Genomic DNA, 24,563 nt, shown 5'->3' on the forward strand with positions numbered 1-24,563 from the left:
ACAGAACACAGTTATGAGAGTAAAAACTACTTGTTAATCCCAGCGTTTCACTAGTACTTGGATACCATCATGGTAGAAGTTTTCTCAATATGCCTGCTACTGTATCTAAAATGCTAGCCAACCATGAACTCCCTTAAAACGAGGTCAGCACTGTACAAGGGACGTGGCAATAACTCCCAGCTGAGTTCTTGTTATGTGCAGTTAAAAGTAAAGTGTTGTTCATGAATAATTGTGTGTACAACTCTCACAGACCGATGTTTCTATTCCACAAGTTGTTGACAAGTTATCCATCACTTTTTAAGGATTGGACGTTCGACTTGTAATTTCGTAGGGCTTTTTCGTTTCGATGTAATTGACAGATTGCAAAGAATAATATAATAATAATAATAATATACTAAAAATATATAATAATATCCCAACCGGTGTGAGAATCGGTTGCATCCCATCATCCGAACACGACAAATGCCAATATACAATCAAGAGAGGTAAGGAAGAACCAACAATTTTAAGTTCTTAGTTAGTTAATGGAAAAAAAAATAATAAATAAATAAACTAATCTATCTCCTGGGTGGGGTGAAGGGAGTCCTCAGATACCGCCCACATGGGCGGAGATCTCAACCACCCAATGTTAAACCCAAAGTTATGCCCTTGCTCCTATTCACTGAATGTTCGTGGGGAACGACTGCAGGGAGCTCACCACAGCCAGGATCATCAATCGATGTATTTCAGAATGGACTACATCGATTGACAAATATAATACAAACAGTATTTTGCTTGAAGTCTTCTATAAATGTTCATCAGTTTTATGTCTCTCATGAGATATGTAATGTCCCTCGTAGAAAGAATTGGGTTGTAGATGTTCCTTCATTTCTTTAATATAAGTCATTTATATTCAACTAAATATAAGAAATGATCACAATTCACTGACACTACTACAAAATCCATGTTTATTGTTTCAAAATCAGAACTATGCATTGAACAGAAACATGTTCCACTTCAGTTGAGGATAGTGCAATATCACTGTTGTAATACTGTTATGAGAAACTTTCCCAGTAAATACTTTTAAGCAAAAATAACCGAAAAGGTTCTTATATTTCAAGTGTCAGCTAAAGGCTGTGTGTAGTGTTTGGCCTGTGTTTTACCACATGGAATGCTACCTGATATTTGTTGCCTGTATATTACTTATTATGTATACATGTATTATTGCATGGCTTAGCTTGAACTGTATACAATCATAGTCAAATCATTTGTGATTTTCTGTATTAATGTGCACTAAATAAAAAACAAAACAAAAAAAACTTGTTAGACAATATGACACTAGTTACTAATTGTGATCCCAGTTCATATTTGTTTCTGCCAAGGAATGTTAAATACTTCAACTGACATAGCCCCGTACAAAGTACAAATTTAAAACATGCAACAGGGAAAAAAAATGTTCGTATACACTAATGAGGTAAACTAAAATGCAAACATGCACAATATCAAATCTGTTATTCTGCCCTAATAAGGCACACTTGAACTCTGCAGCATTTGTGAAAGGTGGACCACTTAACATTAAAATAGCTTAAAACAATAATACACATCTCAGCACTTACTGTAACATCCCTTAATATACAAGGACATTCAAAAAAAGCTTATGAAATGCACAATTTGTGTAATGCACCAAACCACCAATCCTGTGTAGATGTACAAACTCTGCAATGGCATTTTAAAAGATTTTTACACAAACAATGATCATCCATGACGAGGGAAAAGACAGATTTCTAACAGAAAATTCATCAGTTAATGAGAAACAACTACAGTAAATCAATGCTTATGGTACAAAGTTCATAAATTCACTTTTATAGTTATTTTTTAGAGCTGTTTAGTGTGACAACTTAATTTTGCTTGTAAACATTAATATATAACTTGAAAACTATGCATACTTCATGGTATTAGCTGATTGTATACTGTAGGTATATGTTGCCTCACAAAATAGTTAGCATGTTCTTTACGATATCAAAAGTTCCTCCAGTCTATCAGACTTTGCTGTTACATAATGCCTCCTGTTTTTGTACAGTAGTCTGATTTGTTCAGTCAGAAAAGGTTGTATAAAAAGTCACACATTTATGATGGCATCCTCTTCATCATCTTTGATATCCTCAGAGATGCCATCCTCAGACTGTCTGCTCTCCCTGTCTGTCGACCCACATGGTCCAAGAATGTAGCGATAGTCACCTCCGATAGCCAGAGCAGCCCCTGAGGGCACTACAAGCCAGTTTTTTTCATCCTCCTCCATATCTGCACATTGCCAAGGCACACCCCATTGTGCTTCACAAGTGCCCTGTGTATCAGCGGTAGCCCCGAGTCCAGAATCTGGCTCGCTGTCTCCATCTTCCAGGTTTACGTAAAGCAGTGTCTCCTTTGTGGCTGCTGGAGAAAGTTCAGTCCAGAGATTCTCTAACTGAGCCACTAGTTGTTGGAAACTGGGACGGCACTTAGGGACAGGAGACCAGCAGCTGTGCATTATCTCATAACTGAATGGAAAAAGGAATGTTTATTATTTTTTTTTAGCAATAAAGGAATTTGAGCCATAAAATCTTTATCCTCAGTGAGATCAATGTACATGCATTTCAATTTAATTTTTCTGTTTCTTGTAAAAATACGTTAATAAAACTTTGAAAATAAGTTTTTTTTTTTAATACGTCATAATGTCTAAAGTATCATACTTTTTAGCTCATCACTTACTTGTAAAATAAGTTTTTCAAGATAAAACTGAATTTCCAGTGTAGGGTGGTATCTCCATGTACAAGAAAATATTTATTGCATGCATATTCTACACAATCCTATTTTCTTTTATTTTTATCTTTTTTTACTTCAAAGTTTACCATTTCATTTTGTACATTCTATAAATCCTGTGTAATTTATATATTCCTATTTTAAATCTGTTTTATTTTGTAACATTTTTGTAAATCAGATTTTTAACAATCTGTTAACAGTACAACACAAATAAAAACAATTAGGCTGGAAATTTACAGATTGTTAAAAATAAAATATTTTAAAATACTGCTATTGTATTGGTAAATTGTACTCTATAGTGAAAAATTTTAAATTTCTAATGAAATATTTCAATTTCAGGTCACGGACGGTCATCAAATCATTTTACTGTATGAACATGAATAAAAGTAGAATTTTTCTCCCTCTTAAGCAGTATTTTTCTATTTATTAGGGGTTTAATGATACCCTTGAGTATACTATGGGTATCATAGTAACATAAAATAAATAGGTAAATATATACATTTATAATCCTAACTTTATATAAATCTGACTGACCTGGTTTGGGGGACAATGACTGAAACATAATGAACCCCATAAAAGCAACTAATGGGTCACTTTACCTGGAAATGTTATTCCAAAGTCATTCATTAAAAATATATTAAAAAGATTTCTCCAGGACCTTATCTCGAGCACTGTAAATTGCTGTGGTAAGGGGCTTAAGTGTAGTGTCCTTTAAAAGCAACTGAAGAGCTTTTAGCTTTTTATTTTACCTATGAAGATGACTGGTGGTAGTTGTGCTGCTTTTGCTAAAAGAATGTAAACCTGTGACTGTACAGTGAAATCTCGGACTGCAAGTAACGCAGTTTGCGAGTGTTCCGCAAAACAAGCAAAGATTTTTAATAAATTTTGAATTGGAAAACTAACTCTGCTTAAAGCTTAGCCTGCTATTTGCCTGCTGTGTGTCTGTGCGCGCCCGTCATTGGACACCGTGCCACACACACACACACACAAACACACACACACACACACACCCCGCCTACTCTTTCCTTCATAGCTACACACAATTCTTTCATTATTTTTAATTTGTTTTATTTTTACTTTACAGTAGTGATACCGTAGTGTGTCGCTCAATCGAGTGTCATTAGAGAGATTTTATGTTTATTTTACCAATAAACCAGTGTTTCCGTTGTGTGCCTGCGCGTGTTTAAAAAGAGTGGAGAAAGGGTAATTGCGTAAGAAGAGGGGGGGGGGAAGCTTACTTCAGATTCACACACACACAATGCCTGCGCGAACAAACGAAAACACTTATCTGTCTGGATTTATTTTTACTTTTTTAAAAGACAAAGTGCAGGTTAATTAGTTTCATTTTTTACTTAATATTTTGTGTTAATTATTTTTATGTATTTATTTTTTTGGGGCTGTGGAACGAATAATTCAAGTTTCCATTATTTCTTATAGAAAAATTAAATTTATGAGTGTTTTGGAATACGACCCCACTTCCGGAAAGAATTATGCTCGTAATCCAAGGTTCCACTGTATATTTTAACTCTACTGTTTGTGCGGATTTGGACCACTGGTGACCAAACAGTGCAAATGCTTTATATGTATACATTAAAATGAATGCTGATTTCAATACAGTTGAACCTCGGGTTGTGAGCATAATTTGTTCCAGAAGCGTGCATGTATATCAAAGCACCCGTATTTTCCTCTAAGAAAATGTAAATGGAAACTCAGAAGATTTGTTCCACAACCCAAAAATAATTTATACAAAATGAAAAGTAAAAATAAAACAAATTAAGCTGCACTTTACCTTTTAAAAAAAATGTGGCTGAAACAAGACGAAAGAGGAGAAAAGGGCAACTTTTACACACACACATACGTGCACAAATGCACACACACACACATGGAAGGAACCTCTATAATGACATTTGCCTCCTTTTGAGGATTTTGCAGAAAAGTGATCTTGCATTTTCACTAAACAGCTTTATCTCCCTGTTTACTGAAGCGCACTGCTACAGCCGTTTTTAAACCTTTTTCTTTCAGGAGGCTGTTGTTACAGTGGAACAGTCACTACACTTGGACACATGGTCACAGTGTTATAGAAACAGTACTTTTGTACGGATGTTGACTATATGAGCAAAGCAAGTGCACTGAGACCGAGCATGGGAGACGATTACCTATAATCCAGATTACCCACAGCGTGATAGAAAGAAGAACCAAGTTAAAATTTATTTAAAAATTTTGCTCATCTTGCAAAACACTCGCAGACCAAGTTACTCGCAATTCAAGGTTTCACTGTAATGTAAATCACACATTTTCACAATATACATCACTAGCACATTATTTTTACAACTTCAAAAGTCATGTCATCTGTTATTTAATTAGTATTTCAAGCTGTACCCAACTTTTCAGCCTGATGTGTAAAGTTAATTTGAATAAACACAGAATCACCTATTCGACCACACATGTGCAGAAAAGCCACAATGTCATATTTAATCATTTAATACCTGATGTACGAGATAAATAGTGTGTAGTAGCATGGTTTTTAACTCACATGTCATCAGGACAGTCTGGAGGCTGTTTAAGCCTTTCACCCTTAATGAGGTATTCATAGACTTCTGAGTTTTCCACCCCAGGATAAGGAGTCTGTCCTCGAGCCATAATCTCCCACATGGTCACCCCAAAAGCCCACTGAGGGGAAAAAAGCAATATATTCTGAAACAATGCTTTCTAATAAAGTCTATCTTTTAAAGTCTAATAGTTTATGACAAATATGTGGATGTAAAAGAATATTTTTGTAACTATATTTTGGTTTGATTTCATATTCTCATTTACAGTCTCATTGCTGATATTAATAAAATGTCAATATTCCACCTAGATTTATTATAGTTAAAACACATATTTAAAATGTGGTAAAGTCGATTTTTACAGTAATAGTTTTTTTCTTATAATAACTTGACAACATGGTGAATTCCCTAATCAAATTAGCAATCAACAGCGACCAATATATAATTCACTGTTATAACTACTGTATGGTTTTCTGGAAAGTACAGTTATTAACAGTCAGTTCATAAATAGACACACATATTACCACATCACTTTGCGTTGTATAAACATTGTCAGCCAAACTTTCCAGTGCAATCCATTTCACTGGTAACTTTGAGACAGACCCTTGTCTGTAATAATCACCACTGTAGATCTTCTTGGAAAGACCAAAGTCTGCTACACATACAGTCATGTTCTCATTCAACCTAAAACATATGAATAAAACAAAAAAAGACATTCTCCTTAGTAGGCCATTATTTGAAACAACATTTAATATGAAATAGTTTGCTGTATATAGAAGCTACTCATGAAAGCTTCATCTAACTGGTTAAAAGCGTTACTATCCAAACTCACATGCAGTTGCGAGCAGCTAAATCCCTGTGGATGATATTTTTGCTGCCAAGATATTCCATTCCCCGAGCAACATCCAACATGAACTGGACAAGAGTTTGTACCGAGAGGGTCTGTAGAAAATACAAAGAGTGGATGGGAAAAAAATGGAAAGTGTGAATTTAATAAGCAAATATTGACATATAAATGCAAGAGATTTTAACAACAGACATCAGCTGAATGGATGATTGAACACAAATCTATTAGTTTATGATTTATTATATAATATGTAATATAACTGTGTATGAAATCTATACTTTACACATTATGTATTTTTTTAAGTAACTTTCATTGTTAGTCTTTTTCCGTTATTAAAACAGACACCATGAGTTGCGACACTCACAAAGGGTTCGTCCCCCAGGCGGGACATAAGGAGAAAAGTATGCAGGTCCCCGTGTTTCATGAAGGGAAGGATCACCATAGGAATAGGTAACCGCTGCTGAGGCCGTCTATGCAAACTTACACCTGTAAAAAGAAACACATATGTGAAAACACACATTTCATCTAGTTAAAATACAAGCATTTTAATCAAAAGATATTTTTTAAATGATCTTTTAGATTTAGGTCTGTCCATTTATATACAATTTAGACAAAAGGTGGAGGACATCTGACCATTACACCTATGTGTGCTTTTTGGACATCACATTATATATTTTTTCCATCCTTTGCTGTGATAACTTCCACTCTTCTGGGAAGGCTTTACACTAGATTTGTGCACAAGAGTATTTCCAAGTGTGGACAGGTTTTAAGTTTATGCAATGGCTCAATCCGTTATATATCATATACAGCATCTACAGTATAAAATTGGTTACATTTGTGTATTTCATCCAAAGTTAATATTCAGTAATGAAAATCAAACCTATAAGCTGGATGACATTGGGATGATGAAAGTCCTTCATGTAGGCAGCCTCTTTAAGGCACTGCTCTATATCACTTGAAGAGGTGATATCAGCTTTTAATAATAAAAAAAGAACATAAATATTCAATAATAAAGCACAACAAACAGTGGCCTTAATATTAGTTTGCAGTTGTTATTGTGTGAAAAATGTTTACTTACTTTTCAGTACCTTCACTGCCACCTTCTGTACCGAGCTGTCCTCCATCTTGAGGAAGGCCTCTCGCACTGAGCCAAACTCCCCTGCAAATAAAAAAAGAATTTCTCACTTTAATTTTCACTGACTGAACCTTAAATTTTTCTTTTCATAGTTAGATTAATTATCTATAATTTAGCACCACATTGCTTTCAGACAGTTTGTGTTTTGTCTAGCATGTGAAGGGTACACAATGTTTTGTAAAATTTAGACTAAGTTTGTTGCCAACTTTAAGCAAGCACGGCTCATCTGTACAAAATGTTATATATTGAAATGACTATGCAGTTAAGATGGAAATGCTTACCTTTTCCTAACATGTTTCCTAAAGTGAGAAGCCTTTCTGAGATTAGAACATCCTGCAACTTGGCCTTTAACTCATCGTTGATGCCCAAACTGTCCACTAGAGAGAACACAAAATTTTAAATCATCACATTCACTGAAGTGTATAATTCAGCAATTATGGTGCTTGGGTTTATAGTGGCAACCCTCATGTCATTTAAACATACGTGTGTATTCCGGGACCTCTAAGCCCTGCCTGTTGAAAGATCTTGCTGCAGTAAAGGACACCACAGATTCACTCCCTGATGACTTGAATGCAGATCTGATAAAGAGAATATAATTCTTGCTGATATACAGGAACAGTCTCACAATATTTTAAAAACTAGCCATAGCCCATAGTTGCATTTGCCTACAGTTAGTCTGTTTCTAGCTAGGCCAACTTACCCAAACTGAGACTCTTTGCTTCTGCGGTGTACCAATACCATTAGCAGAAGTCCCAGAACCGTGGCCACCAGCAGTCCAAAAAGCAGACCCACCCACATGTGCCCTCTTGGAGACTGAGCTTGCACAGCTGAAATTAAGATCCAGAACAAAACAAGTTGATTTATCGAGCATTAGACATTGGTTTATGCTAAGAAATTGTAATTTCTTCCATGTTCTTGCATTTATTGATTCATTTATTGATTTATTGAAGTTATATCAATGGGTGTTTGTGTCAAACTTGTTTACAGAGAGCAAGCAGTCATACATCTTTCCAATGTTAACTTTCTTATCATTTTCACAGGAATCATGAGAGAAAATTTCAAAATAAGGTATTTGCATTATGTTCTGGACCCATCACATCTATAGTTTGAGAATAGAGTGGTATCTGGAAATATTTAGCCAGAGTTGTTAGTGAGAATGATAATGGGGAATTAAATCTTTAGGATGTCACGGTATGGAAAGGTTTGGCTATTGGTAAATAAAATACTGAATTACTGTTAAATTAGATACTAAAATCTTATCTGAGGCAACTGTACCAACCTGTAACAAATGTACCAGTTAGCTAGTCTCTATTACATTACATACTATCTATGAAAGATGGCTGAAAGGAGTGTGGGCAAATTATTTACTTATAGTGAAACATCATGACATTTGTAATGAGGCAAAAAGAAACTAAACTGTTTCTTGGCTATTTAATTATTTATGGTGCATTAAACCATATATGTATTTTGCATATTTAGCATTTTGCAAATATTACTATGCATATTATTATGCATACTATAATTTTAATTTAGTAAAATAATGTGCATGTGTAGCTTCTTACAGCATATATAACATTTAACATTTATAACCCTAGGAATAAACACAAGCACAGTACTAACAAACTAACTGAGTACTAACTGAGATTAGCAAAACTGTTAAGGGTTAACGTTTAGCAAATTGCGCTTAATCCAAAATGCCACCGTAGCAGATTTCCTAATTCCTCATCAGACTTACCTGAAGCTGGCATAATGAGCACTGGCTGGCTTAAGGGCCCACATCCAACCACTGTGCAAGCAGCCACTTGAAAAGTGGCATTGAAGAAGCGAGAACCTCCAGAGACATGGGCAAAGTTTTCCTTAAACAGTAATGGCTCCTGGAAACAAGCAAGGCGTAGTTATTTAAAAATTTGTGTCAAATTCATTAAGAAATCCTTGCCAATATTTTCTAAAACAATAATAACAGGCATAGCTGTCATTATGTGACACGCATCATTGACACAAGAAGATACATTTTTTCATAATTATTTAAGCCCTTCCAATGAGTCACCAAAAGCACTAACAACAGTTCCTGGTAGAATAAAAATTATAACAAAATATTAAGAAAGAAAATAGTCAAATTATATCAGAATTCCTAAATCTGATTGGCCAGAAGCTGTCGTTTAATTTACTCTTACATGGCTCTGACAATAATAAAGACCCCAAATGATGTTTATACAACACAATAATAATAACAGTGTTCTAATGCGTAAGTGATCCTATGGTAAAAATTAATTTTGGGGACTAACATGGCGGAAGCATGACAAAATCTAGGGCTAATAAAAAATAAATTGCATGTTCTTATTTAATAAGGACAATTGTCCTTATTAGTTCTGTGGAACTTCTACTTTTTTTCCTATAAAATAACAAGCTACATTTTTTCTTTGATAAGAAGAGAAGAGAAGAGAAGAGGGTTGTTCAGGTGGTTAAGTGTTTCCAGCAGTTATAAAGTAAGTAAAAACAGAATGGAATCATGTATGGATGTTCCACAAAAAGAAATGTAAAAACTACAATATGTTATTAATACTTTGGCGGCGGCTGACGACCAGCATGCCTTGCGGGGATGTCGGTGTGTGTTCACCATGTTGGGGAAAGGTGTTTGGGTTGGTGGCTTCGGCCCTGTTTGTGTGACGTGTGCTCCAGTTCAAGCTAGTGCTGAATTGGATGTAGGCTCCTGAGTGAAGGTGCTGCTCATGCCTTACATGCTGTGTGCTTAATAAAGTACTCCCAGCCATTGCATTGGGTAGCAAATAAGCTCACTCGTCTCTCCAGCATTCTTCCCGGCGTAAAAACGCTACAATACTTTAAAAATTATCTTCTTTAAAATTTATAATCTATAAAACTGCTTTAGTTTGAGGAAAGTAAAACTTATCAGGATGTGTTGTTATAGAAAAAAAATAAATTAAGGGGATAAAATAAACTCTGCTTAACATCATCACATTACACCACCCTCAACAAGTCCACTTTAACATAAATTCAAGTTCATTTGACTATCACAAGAAAAATTTTTAATATCTATGAATACAGGTGTAGCAAATTATAGTCTGTTTCTGACCAATGTAAAATAAAACTTTGGCCTATATAAAATTATTGCTGTCCGAAAACATATGGTGTACAGATATTAAAACAGTTTTAAGGAGTAGTATTACTTTTATGCCAGTTCTCAGTTTTCAGATGCCAACTATTGACATAAAATGACTACGAAATAAACACTGGCTCACTGCATGTCTTCCTTACATCTAGTGTGCTTTAAGGTCATGTCTTTACTTCAATGTACCTGGCTCTCTCCTCCCACATTCCATTGCAGCTTATAGGCCAGCAGTCGTCCATTCAGGTCCTCTCCTTCGAGCGCTGCCCAGGTCAGGGTGAGCTGCTGCTCTGTCAACTGAAAGCTTAGGTTCTTGGGCGAAGCTGAGGGCACTGTATATAAGAGGCAGACATAGACTGTAGTGACCATATAATAATTATCATAATAACTCTGAAGATTTAAATTACATAATTTAAAACCATTGAAGAAGGTAATATCAGTCCTGAGCAGTGGGTGGCAGCAGTGCCAAGCCCTGCATAAGCCCAGCATTAAGATGGATTTGGGACACACACAAAAGCGCATTGTACCAGCGAGGCTGGAATCCACTGGACTAGGGCCAGTCTCACCAATGTACAAACATAAACAAGATCAACAGCAGAAACCCCTACTGCTCCTCCAGCCAACCAGACCAACCCTTCTCTCCACCCCCAACAACAGCTGTAGAGGGCCAAGAGCCCAATTCTGGGAAGAAAAACAAAACTGCCAGGTTCACCTAAGGACTGTTTATTTACTCTTCAACAGCTCACAATATAGAGCTATTAACAGGCTTTGCTGAAGTCTCACAGTTGGCCTGGTTTGTCTTTTTTTAGATTAAAACAAACTAAAATTAACATTGTCATTTATGGAAGGAGACACATCGTAGATGGTGTAAGACTCTGACCTTTTCACCTTTCTCACCGCTTCTTAAACATCTGTGTTACAGTAAAGTACTTAATGACAAACACATCAACATGCACTGATGATTCATCACTTCTTATCACAAGGTGTGTATACCTGCTTCTGAAGTTTGAAAGTCCATCCAAGGAGAAAAAGGGGAGGACCCAACCTCATTGCCACAGCGGATTCGAAAGCTATAATTGGAGTGACTGCTGAGTCCAGCAACCGTGTGATGGAAGGGTGGCACTGTAACTTGCTGGTCAGGAAGTTTTATCTTTCTCCCTGAGCTCTTAGACATCTGCAAACAGATTGGGGAGGTCAGGGAATGAGAAGGAGAGAGTCTATTCATGACAAAGACTTCAGGAAATACTCACAAAAGGCTTATACCTAACAAATGTACATTCAAACTAATTTTAGAATCTTTTCAAACAAGTGGTTTTGGGTAGGCATCCTAGTCTGTGACGTTTTGTTTTGCAAGATTCACACCCTAATCCTTGGATGAACAGCTGTACTCCTAACAGAAGCTCATTCACTCATTTTCCAATTGATTTATCCTGTGTAGGGTCATGGGGACCTGGAACCTTTATGAGGAGGCTCAGGGCACAAGGAATGGGGTGAATGGGGTGACAAGCTATTATATGGCACAGGGGCACTCATTCATTTATACCCCCAATCATTTAACCTGGGAAAAAAAAATTTTAACAGTTGTATTGCACAACATTTTAACTGATAGGATATGTATAGTACCTGAATGGTGCAGGTGGACAAGTCAGAATACCCAGTGAACCCTGGGCTCCACATGAGAGTCACATTATTAGACACCTGGTCAATCTGTATGTTAGTAGGAAAATCGGGAGATACTGAAAAATAAAGAAAAGAAGTATGACTTCTATTTTAATACAAAACACACTTAAACTTTAATACAAACACTTTATTACATTTATACTTAATTTAAAAAAGTATACACATGAGAAACAAATTAAAGTTTTGGAAGTATGGATCTTAAGCATTCATGAAAACCAAGACGTTGCATTAGTTGCTGCTGCCATTTCTCTGCTTATTAACTGTCAATCAGTGCAAGCTGCGAGAAGATGGCGATTTACCCAATTAGAATAAAACTTTCCAGCTTTTTTTTTTTTTTTTTTACATGATTTGCTTTGGGAGAGACTTCACATAGCTCTGCAACAAAGTTTACCTGCCTTTTTAGTTGTTTGAGAATGTGGACTGTTATATTCTTCTGCTATATATATATATATCTTCTGCTGTTGTTGCCCATCCACCTCAAGGTTGTGCGTGTTGTGGCTTCACAAATGATTTGCTGCATACCTCGGTTGTAACTAGTGGTTATTTCAGTATTTTTCAAGTTGCTCTTCTATCAGCTTGAATCAGTCAACCCATTCTCCTCTAACCTCTAGCATCAACAAGGCATTTTCGCCCACAGGACTGCCGCATACTGGATGTTTTTCCATTTTCACACCATTCTTTGTAAACCCTAGAAATGGTTGTGCGTAAAAATCCCAGTAACTGAGCAGATTGTGAAATACTTAGACCGGCCCGTCTGGCACCAACAACCATGCCATGCTCAAAATTGCTTAAATCACCTTTTGTTCCCATTCTGACATTCAGTTTGGAGTTCAGGAGATTGTTTTGACCAGGACCACACCCCTAAATGCATTGAAGCAACTGCCATGTGATTTGTTGATTAGATAATTGCATTAATAAGAAATATATTACGATAAGTTTTATGTCTGATGGGCTTTTGATTGGTTTACATTTACAAAGCCAGTGTATATTTACTGTATGCTTCTTATACTGCCTCATATGCCCGTTTTAGTAGGTGTTTTAGTTCTGTGAGGTTGAGCTCTGCGGTATGTACAGTACAGGACACTTGAGATTTGTACTCCAACCTTGGCAGACTATGTCTTCATGTACCTCTCTTTGTTCACAGAAGCCTTGTAATGGTTGAAGAGGTTTCGCCTTTTTGTTCTACTGACACAAAATTATATAGCTACAGTATGGAAAAAACATTCAATCCAATTGTAGGTGTCTAGTTTTCTTACTTCTCGACAAGCTGTAAGAATTTTTCTTACCCATTACACAGCTCTTAGCCATGCTTTATCATTTGTGTTAGATAAAGATAAACCCTGCTTACCTTTAATAAACACGGTGCCAGTCCGTGAGACAGAAATACCTCTTGCATTCTTGGCTTCACAGTAAAATTTTATGCTGTCATTTACACCTAGAGCAATTAGAGAGTGAATAGTTAGTGTGCATGTGATTTTGTCTCTGATACCCTTTAACCTTGTTAAACAGCTACATTGAGCACATTTAGCTATAGGCCACCGGGCAGCAACATTGAAAGATAAGATTAAAATATCTGCTAAACATTCTTCTTAAGTTGCAGCTAAGATGACACAAGACACATACACACTCTACGCAAGTAGGAAAAACCCATGTGATAATTCACTTACTCCTTAACACCATCTAAATATGGAAAGTTTGTCTGGGGTCTATTGATTTCTGTAATGCAATTCACAGCAATAAAAGAAGTAGGAGCTGTTGTGTAACAGAAAAGATATAATGGGATGGTGGAATATATAAACAATCGCTGAAAGCCAAAGACAGGAACTGCACAAGGATAAAGGGAACCAAAATGCAATGGTAGATTCACTGAATGCCACTGCTGGGATATTTTACTGGCCTCTCTTTAGTCACCTAGTGTTTAAACCTACAATAGCCATAACAGTATCACAATAAATTCTGACTAACACCAAAGTGTAAACTTGAAATAGACTCTCTGAGATGCAAGAAGTCATCCTGTACCACCTGAGCCACTACTGCCCAATGTGCCACCATTGCCCACGAGCCTAATAGACAATAAGCCAAATAATAAAAAAAAGTGATAAGGAAATTATATGACTACAAAGATTTTGTTGTCTGGTTCTTTTAAATGAAAAAAATAAAATAAAATTTAAATGGTGAAATAGGAACCCAATGGGAAAAAACAGACTAGCTCATTTGTATGATGCACTATATTAGGTGCATTTGAACATTTACACAAGTTGAAATCCAATATAAACCTCACCGTACCTTTGGTAAAAATCCCAGTTTGCAGTTTTCCGTGGATAAATGTTTTACTGGAGATTAATAAATGAATAAATCTCATCCATCATTAGAGAATAAACCTAGTGATGTTATTTTCCAAAATAAATCAAGGTCCTAGATCCAGCTGTGACAATGATTGTGATACAGTACATATAATTACATTTATAAAAGATTAGATAAATTTAAGGTTATATTTTAGCAGGATATGACCACATCTTTACCAGGGGTGCCAATAATTTTGAAGCAGACAGTTTAAATGGGTCAAGTTTTAGCACTATGGCAGCTACTTTGATAGATTATTCCCTGTGCATAATAAAAGTAAACAAACAGTTTAAGACAAAATTGGAGAAAGTAGCATATCAACACAGTGTTGCCAAAATATTGTGCAGTAAACCCCAAATAGTCTGTTAGGGTGGAATAATAAACTGTCTGTGACTTACAGAAAACATTTGATGACTATCAGCTAGTTCTGATCAGAAATAAAATACTTAGTAAAAAGTATAAATAGCATTTGTGTGTACACAACATACTTCCTCTCCTCACTGTCCCTGCTGATGCTTAAACCAGTGCACAGGAGTGTAAGGTACACAAGACAATAAGGATAGATATGTATGGTTCTATCTTAGAAGCCTAACATAACTAAAAAGTAGATAGCCAGGCCTTAAGTTGCTGATATATTTTGGTTGTCAGTTTTGACATTAAACTGCTGTAAAATAGCTGTATTTTCTGAACAAAGATCCAGAGATGTGATATATTAAAGGAAAAATCTACCCAAAGTGGGTTTGCTGTTCTGACAATTAAACAGAAGTCATTTTTAAATCATTTTAGAAGCATTTTAAACATGTATTAAATTCTGATTACGTCTTAGAGTTGGCTTAAAGCATGGGTGTAACCGCCCAGCTGTTCATTGCTGCTGTTTTGGTAAAAGTACAATATGATTTCCGGCACCATCTGAGAATCATCAACATCTAACATTGAATATCTCAGCCTGCCTACTTTATATAAAAAATGCCCAATAACCGACTGCCATATACTCGCTAGGTACGCAGTATATTGAAGTTTCGAATGACATTCAGCTTTTTCAAAATCCTAAACAAACAGAGGCAAACAAAGCTGGGAGTGTATTGCAATGCATACTAACTTTACAATAATAAAGGAACAGCCCTGTTCTCTTCATATGACCAGTAACATGTAGAGCTATAGTTCTCAAACAGAAAGATGGATGTGAAAAAATGTCTGTGTAATTTTTTATACAACCTGACTTTTGAACTTAAGTTTACAATTCAAATTGACCCATCAAAACATCACATGCAATGCGTTAGTCATAATGTTATGACAGCAATGCTCCTATCTTGAAGAATGCAGATATATAATATGTCCTTGACACTGTTTCAAAGTTTCACATAACAATAATTTTTCTCAGAAAACCAGGGACAGGGTGAGTTACCTTCTACCCGGAGGACAGATGGAGAGGGCCTGAAATCCCCTTTTTGTTCTCCTGCCAGCCACCAGAGCACTTGCACGGGTTCTGGAGGCCCAACAGCTTCACACGACAGGTTAAAGGGAACACCTGGAAATGTTGCTATATCCTGTGGTTCCAATGTAAAGTGAGGTACGCCTGAAGCGCAATCAGAAAGAACATAAAACTATAAGTCACCTTCACCAAATGATTAACATTATGATAATATATATATATATATATATATATATATATATATATATATATATATATATATATATCAATGACCAAATGAATCAGTTCCATATAGTTAGACATAGCAAACAGTTTAAAGAGGAGCATTTTAGAGTAATAACAGTGTAATCTAATCTAATGCATTCTCCGGTCTGTTTATAGACCCCAGCTCTTTTTAATAGAGCAGCTCAGCATCTTTTAATTGCAATATGTTGGAGAAAATGTGCAGCTGGAGAGTAAACAGACACAAAGTATTGGTTTACCTTCCACTGTGATCCAGGCTGGCTCAGAGGAGATGACTGTACCATGATGCTCAACCTCACACCAGTATTTCCCAGCATCCTGCTGCTGGACTGATTTTATACTGAAAATAATTGATAATGCACATGCTTATGTGAATAAATAAATCCATGAGAAGAAAAAGACAGTACAATACAAATGTGTCCATCTAAACAGATATATTCTCAGTACTTTTGTTAAGGCGGGGTGAATACTGTAAGTCATAATTATAAGGGGACGAATAAAGGTATATCTTATGTCACATCATTCACAAATGCCTGAGGAGCATAAATTATGAATATCTGAAACCAAAAGAATTGGTGTCTCATACACATATAGATAGATCCTTACAGATTAATCATTGCTGCTCTCTTCATAGGAACCTCCAACCTCCTAACACACAGTACGACTGCAGATCAATCCCTGCTATCTGATGTCACTAAAATGCGGATGGGTTACCTTTTGAGTCTAGTTCCTTTCATAGTTTCTTTCTATTGTCATCTCAGGAAGTTTTTCCTTGCCACCGTCACCCCTTGGCTTGCTCATCAGGGACAAACTTACAATTATAATTTAGACATATTTCCTCACACTTTTAACCTCAGTTCCATGTTTTAAATTCTAAGACATTTAATTACATGAGCAGCTTTGTTAAATTGACCAGTGCTAAAACATTATATAAATAAAACTGAATTGAACTAAATAGTGTTTTATTCATAACCTGCTCTGAAAGACCTGCCAAAAACTCTAGAACGTCAAGGATTAGCAGAAATGACAGCATCTGGTACACATAACCACATTCATGACAGCCTGGGCATTACTCATGGCCAACACGTGGCTTTCAACTCTACTAAACCAACTCTACCAAGCGATGTCCTTTTCCACCTAATGGTCCAGGATAAGTGCTGTGAGTTTCTTATTTGCAGACTCAAAAGGGCAAAAGCGAAGTAAAGCTGATTAAGCAGCAGCACCTCCTCTCCACTCCCACAGTTTCTATCAGGATTTTTCTGGTCAGGTGTACATGTTGCATCTTGCTACTCTTTTACAAAAGTAAAAACGTTTAATAAGAATACCAGACAAAAGAAAAATTAAAATCGGGGTCAACTAAAAAAAACTGTTATCCACCTGTTTGGGCGTAAGCCAACCCCATTCTATTGTATCTCAGACTGGGCAAAACACTTAAAGAGAAACTCCAAAAAATAGAAAAAAAAAACAGAACTTCACTAAATATATGTGCAATCCAGTGAGAAATCCACACAGTTATTTCTGGAGTAGATCTTTGACAAAAGACTATGAGCCAACCCTGGCCAAAAGTCAAGAAAGCAAAATTGGCCACTCTCTCTCTCCCCTGTCTATCCCCAATCATGAGCTATAGCCAATAACAGCATTTGTAAGCGCATGCATGGGAAACAGGGTAAGTAGATAGACAGTGCTCTGTACTGCAGCATGTGCATCTTTCAAAAAAGCTGCAGCTAGCGGGCTTCATGTATTCTGAAGGAAACCCATTTTCACCATGATCCTTGTTAGTTAATAGTTTTCCTATTATGGTGCATAGCTGGCTTATACAGTAGGTTGAAACTGGAAGGTGAACATTTTCTTATGATGATTATTATTTGTTGTTATATGGGTCATCAAAATAACCACTCCCCCTTGGGACAACATAGGAAAAACAACACCTTATTTAAAAAAAATAAAAATAAAAACCTTAATGATGCATGTTGATTGAGCTGCTTGATGTTGGTTTAGTGAGTGAGACTTTACAGAACAGAAAAGAAAACCTTTTTTGGTAAACCTGGTCTTGCTAGAGAGCAAAAACAAATACAGTATGATCTCACTGCTTACACATGTGCAGCTAGCAGGAACTATTCCGGTCTATTTTTCTGCAGGGTATACACAATCTAGATAAAAAGGTCAGCAAGTTTTAAAGAGGCAATCTATGTCAAACTGGAACAACAGGCTCTAAACAGAAGCACCGTCAGCAAAATCTTTCATTTATCCACAACTCCATCCCCTTACATGTTTTCCCATACCATTTTAAATTCCCATGTCTTATGTCCCGCGTCGGTTTTATGACCTCAAATTAATAACCTGATTAATTGAACATGTTACATTAGCTATGATTAATAAACTATTTGTTTTGTTTTTGCCCTCATGGTTTACTGACAAGATCTGTACTGTAACTATGCTCAATTATCAAAGGGGGAGAGTCATGAGACGTATGTTTTAAAGAGGACAGTACATTAAATCCACGACTTACAAATGAGTTCTGTTCCATGAGCAGGTTTGTATGTCGGATTCGTTTGCAAGTCTGACAAAGTGACAAAATGCACTATTAATGCAAAAATGTACAATGTAAAGCATAAAAAACCTAACACAGGTTTGGTGTTTTGGTTCCACATAATACTCTCACAAGACTGCACCTTCGCAAGGAGAATCACAGTGACGCAGTTTACTGGCAGCCTGGGATGACAACATGGCAAGGACAACGCTACATGGTATTTACTGCGCATTTCAGTGGGTGCTATTTTGTCTCAGAGCTGTACTGGACTGTATACCCTGTCCTGTTGAGGATTTTCCGAAATTAGAATCATTCACCATCGAGACAGCTTTACAGGACATCAATTTTCTATCATCGTGCTCAAAGACTGATTTATTGAAACCTGTGAGGACGAACCATATCTCCCGCCAGTGGCGGCCGGCCCATAGGGGGCGCTGGGGCACCACCCTCCCTGATAAGAGGGGCTAAAAATGTAAAATATATTTTTACAAATTAAGTTTTTAAATTCGGTTTACCCACCAGTATGTGCCTACATGCGATATGAATATACAACATTTCCCACCTAGTGACATTCATTCACCAGTGATTTTCCACAGACAGACTTGTATCGTTTTTTTTTTTTTTCTACATGTTTCTTCAGAATTTTCCCTTTTGGGTTAAAACCTTTTTTAGAGTATATTTCAATACACTAATCCTGACAAAAGATACATGTATACAAAATCTGCAGATATGTGTACCTTAAAGGCCATTTTAATTGTATAATAGCATAGAAAAAAGGTTTGTGGATTCTTAAACAGTCATTCTGTGTGAAAAAAAAATAATTATGCTTTGTTAAAATAATATTGCTGCTGTGACATATATTGAAAAGCCTAGTCACAGTTCCTCATTAAATGTTTAAAGAACATACCTCTTACCATTAACCCGGTACCTTATGTGGAGAAAAAACTTGGTTGGAAACCATATAGTTCCTTAAACAACAGGCTGATAAATACTTATTTAATTCTATTGAAAAAGTTCCATGTTCATTTTAAAAATATACTAAAAACCTTAAATCTATATTGTATATAATCATTATTTTTCATCTGCCTTAGTAAACATCATGCAGTTCTTTCCCCTTGTGTGAACCCTGCAGAAAGTACAGATACTCTAATAGCTCTCTTACCTGTGATATGTCTCCCAGTGATAGGTGTCTATAGTGATGTACATCTGGTCCATGCTGTACAGTTTTTCTCCATCCTTCATCCACACGATCTCTGGCTCCATTAAGCCCTCAACAGCACAGCCAAGACGGGCCACGTTACCTTGGGTTACTGTGAGGTTGGCTGGGTTCTTGGTAAACTTCAACCCTGACAGACAGCACACAGGCCAGATATGACCATCACAACATTTCTTTCTTGTGAATGACATTCAGTGTACTGATTTTGGGAAGCATCTTTGGAGAACATATTGCAGTACTTAGGGAGCTTTTGTTTCCGAATCTGTGCTGTCTATTGTGCCTGATCTACAGCACTGCCCTTCACACAGTCCAGGATCTGAGTCACATAAGCAGATGTAATGCTATCTGCAGTAAGATGAATGCTTTGTACTGTGGCTTTAACAATGCAAAACACCACAATCGATACACATTAGTAACTATTACAGAAAACCTATTAAATTAAATACAGTGCGCTTGATGAGAGAACAACAATGCTCTTGTGCATGTAAATAATTTAGACTGATTTCTACATGTTACATGTAAACATGTGTTATACAGTATGCATGGAATATCTACAGTGCTGTGAAAAAAAGGATTTTCTTTTTTCATATTTGTCACACATAGATGATTGAGCTTATCTAAGAATTTTTATATTACACTAACGTAACCCAAGTACATACAAAATGCAGTTTTTAAATGAGCATTTCCTTTATTATGAGAAAAAAGTTGTCCAAACCTACCTGGCCCTATGTTAAAAAGTAATTGGTAGAAGTAAAAGGTGGTGGTATTGTGATGGTCTGTGACTTCAGAACCTAGACAACTTGCCATAATTGATGGAACCATTAATTCTGCGTTCTACCAGAAAATCCTAAAGGAGAATGTTTCAAACACACCAGCAAGTGTGCATTTGAATGGTTCCAAAAAAATTACAAAATAAAAATAAGGTTTTGGAGTGGCCCAGTTAATCTCCAGCAGCACAGTGGCTTAGATTAGCTCCAACTTTATTGTCACTGCACACAAAGGTACAAGGCAACGAAATAAAGTTAGCATCTAACCAGAAGTGCATTTTCACAGTGCAGAATAATTTGCATATATAAATAGTATATAGAGCGTTAGATTAGTTACAATGGGTGCAAATGAGCAAATGATTACAGGTGGTACAGTAAGGAAGGTATTGTATACCATGCTAAAGAAGTTTGCATATGTGGTTGCTTAGTGGTTAGCACTGTTACCTCCATGGTCCGGATTCGATTCCCACCTCGGGGTTTGTGTGCCTGGAGTTTGCATGTCGTCCCCATACTTGGGTTTCCTCCAGCTACTCTGGTTTTACAGTCCAAAGAAGGGTAAGGGTAACTTGTGCTTCCAAACTGACCGTTGTGTGTAACTGACGATCGAGAACGAGAACGAAAACGAGAGATATATATTTGCAGTGTGGGGAGTATCCATCGCCCAACATGGCCATGGACAGACCAAAAATGTCAACGTCCGGACTTAAATTAGATTAAGATGCTGTGGCATGACCCTAAACAGGTCGTTAAAACAATTGTGCAAAGAAGAACGGGCCAAAATTCCTCCACAGCAATGTTAAAGACTTATCGCCATTTATTGCAAACTGCTTGAATGCACTTGTTGCCGCCAAGGGTGGCATAACCAGTTATAAGGTTTAGAGGTAATTACTTTTTAACATAAGGCCAGGCAGGTTTGGCCAGCTTTTTTTCTCTTATGAAAGAAAATCATCATTTAAAAACTGCATTTTGTATTTACTAAAGTTATCTTTGTGTAATATTAAAATTTGTTTGATGAGCTCAATTAAATAGTGTAACAAATATGCAAAAAAGTAAATAAAAAGGTAAATAATAAAGTAAATAAAAAAAGTAAATACTTTTTACAGCGCTTTATAGATTTAATATCAAATCACTGTATCCACTGAACATTTTATTTGTATTTATTTATTTTTTTAAGTTTCCCAATAACTAAATCCTGACTGTAGTTTAAAGATAATCTCATCATTAAACAACTGTTTACAACTAAAAGGGTTTATAGATTTAGTTTAATCTGTCTGGAAAACAAATGCACTTACCTTGAACTCTGGAAGTGTAGTGTAACAGAATGAGTATCATCCATAGATAAATCCCCATTTCAGCATAATCTTATAAAAGCGCTGATTTAAACAACTTTACTCGGACTGAACTTTCTCGCTACAGGAGGAACAGGAGCCCATCAGCTACAGTACACACCGAGACCGGCTCCAGCACAGAGAAACTTTTGAGGAAACCTTGATAATTTAAAGGTGTACGGGTGTACAAAAACGCGTTACACTCTAAAGTTCAGAAGTAAAACTAAGCTCTACATTTCTAATCGATAAACTACTCGCAAAGTCGCGAAGCAAGCAGCACGGCGGCTCCGGACGCTACTGGAGACTCCCCACTGTTTTTCCTCCTTAGAGCAAAATTACATTATTGTTAAATGCCCGCTGTCGCCCCCTAGTGTTCCTTATTAACATCTTCGACTAAAGTTATGCAAAACAAGACCCAAGGCCTACTGCAGGCGCTCATTTAGGTGACGAGGTTTCCCACCCAATAGTCTCACAAAAGGTGGTCTCACTAAGTGCTTCATTTAAGGGCTCATTGTACTGACATCTAGTGGACAAAATTTGTGTAGCAAATAGATCGTAACATCGCAAGCAGTACAATTAATATGGACATATACAGTAGCTGCAAGTGATGCTGCATTCATCATTATCGACGTATGCCAGTTGTGTGTGTGTGTGTGTGTTGTTCAAATCCTCTGTTTAAAGAAAATGCTTATGCACATAATCACTATCTCTGAATGTTTGGAAATCAACTGAAGAACTGGAACAGAAAGAAACCGTGAAGAACAAACAGGGACGTCATTTTCTCTCTTTCTTTCTTTCTTTCTTTCTTTCTTTAATTCTTTCATTAGTTAAATTATAAACAACTAACATGCCACTGTTTGAAATCTTTAAACAGAATATATAAATTATCACCAGTCAGTGTCAAAGATTCAATACACAAGTTAAAAAAAAAAAAAATTAAGAAAAAAATGGGAAGAAAAGAAGAGAGATTAAAAAAACTTAGACATAATAACAACACTAGAGTGAGTGAAAAGGACAAGTACACGGCAGACTAGAACTCCAGAGACCAAACAGAGAAAGGATAATAGTCTGTAATTTGCCTTAAGTAATATATAAGTTTATTTGTCAGGGACAATGGATATAAATAAATAATTTTTTTATGAGCAAAAAATATGCTTTTGCTTCTAGCAGAGTAAGCAGGCTATTTTGTTATTCAGACTTTGTTATAACAAATAGGTTAGAGATGAACAGTAATAAAAATACTACATGCCTTTAAAAAGTTTACAGTTATAATTACAACCTGAATTCTAAACCACTTTCTCTACCTCAACAACCCTTCATCAGCTCACTCACACACACCCAGACTGAGCATGTCATCTGTCAAACTGTACCAACGCATAGGAAATTTAACTATGGCACAAGTACCATGGTACTTATTTGCTAATTTAATATTTGTACCACACTATGGTAGAGTTCTACCATTGTATTTTTCTGGTCTTGGTACAACAGGTAATGTTCTATAGTATGGTACATGGTTCTACTATGTACTATAATATGGTACTATGGAACACGTACCAGGGTTCACAAACAAACAAGTTATTTTTGTTTTTGTACTATAATGGTAATATTTATATAGAAGTAGTAGTTGACCACTGTATGTATGTAGCATTAATTAACCATAGTATATGTTGAATCCCACAGTAGGTAGTACAAACATTTCATATTAGATACCCGCTAACCTGTAGGAACTGTGGTACCCAATACAAACCATGACATTCATCAAAGTATTGTGGTACAAACAATAGTACTACCACAGTACCCACTGACGTGCCATAGTACAAACCCTGGTAGTCTATAAAGTCGTATGGTGCCTACAATTGTAATATATGAAGTACCACAGTAATGTTATAGTATAGTATGATACTATATGTATGTACTATAGTTTACACATGCATGCACATCTACTGGTATGCTTTCTGAAGGAAATCAAGAAACCAGGAGGAAACCTATGCATGGCTTGCATGTGGACAGAAATTCCACAGAGACAGCAACCCGAGCTCAGAGCTGAATCCTTAAGCTCGAGCAGGAACCCTAACCACAAAACCACTGTGCTGCTACAGTTACATCAGTAATTTAAAAGCCACAGGAAGGAATGGAAACTGAATGAAACCTTACATTACTTACTCATATAATAATCCCTGCCCATTTTTGTCTTTCCCCAAATGTACAATCGAAACTAATGCACTCTAATAATAATAAACCAACAAGATCCAAAAGATTAATATAACCACAAACATCCTTATAATGTCTCTGGAAAAAATGCTAAAACGTATCTTATGGCAAAATCAATAAAAAATTATATTAAAAAAAAACAAAGTCTATTATTCTTGTTAATTTCATCTTGCACATCTAAATACTGTATGGATCAATTTGCCTACAACCCAGTACAGTATGTCTCTATGTGAGTTTAGAGATGCTACAATGCCATAATCTTTTAATTTTGCTAGTTATTTAGGCATTTTTATTACAAATTTTCCTGCTTATAGTGTGTTCTGATTTCACGCATGGATTGGGAATAGCACAAAGATTTGAACTAAAAGGGTGGCACAATATAA

General features: G+C 36.2%; 1 protein-coding gene across 1 annotated transcript; it reads right to left on the minus strand.

Moving 5' to 3' along the window:
• Positions 1–930: 930 nt before the first annotated feature.
• tyro3 (TYRO3 protein tyrosine kinase) lies at positions 931–22,271 on the minus strand. The gene is made up of 19 exons (XM_053510243.1): positions 21,934–22,271; positions 19,821–20,004; positions 16,368–16,468; positions 15,859–16,029; positions 13,459–13,545; positions 12,054–12,166; positions 11,424–11,604; positions 10,620–10,762; positions 9,042–9,180; positions 8,007–8,133; positions 7,790–7,884; positions 7,588–7,683; positions 7,250–7,330; positions 7,052–7,144; positions 6,536–6,657; positions 6,157–6,266; positions 5,849–6,008; positions 5,312–5,448; positions 931–2,516 (listed from the first exon to the last, which is right to left on the minus strand). Exons 1-19 carry the CDS (start codon positions 21,989–21,991, stop codon positions 2,099–2,101), a joined length of 2,616 nt encoding a protein of 871 aa, XP_053366218.1. The 5' UTR covers positions 21,992–22,271; the 3' UTR covers positions 931–2,098.
• Between the last annotated feature and the right edge of the window lie 2,292 nt (positions 22,272–24,563).

The sequence above is a fragment of the Clarias gariepinus genome, chromosome 13, assembly GCF_024256425.1.
Source record: "Clarias gariepinus isolate MV-2021 ecotype Netherlands chromosome 13, CGAR_prim_01v2, whole genome shotgun sequence".
Classification (NCBI taxonomy): domain Eukaryota; kingdom Metazoa; phylum Chordata; class Actinopteri; order Siluriformes; family Clariidae; genus Clarias; species Clarias gariepinus.

Excerpts from the sequence above, each read along its gene's own strand:
- tyro3 (XM_053510243.1), bottom strand. The coding sequence starts at position 21,991 with ATGGGGATTTATCTATGGATGATACTCATTCTGTTACACTACACTTCC. Across the intron at positions 20,005-21,933 it reads CTACACTTCCAGAGTTCAAG|GGTTGAAGTTTACCAAGAAC; the intron begins GTAAGTGCATTT and ends GCTGTCTGTCAG. Across the intron at positions 7,885-8,006 it reads AGCAAAGAGTCTCAGTTTGG|ATCTGCATTCAAGTCATCAG; the intron begins GTAAGTTGGCCT and ends TCTCTTTATCAG.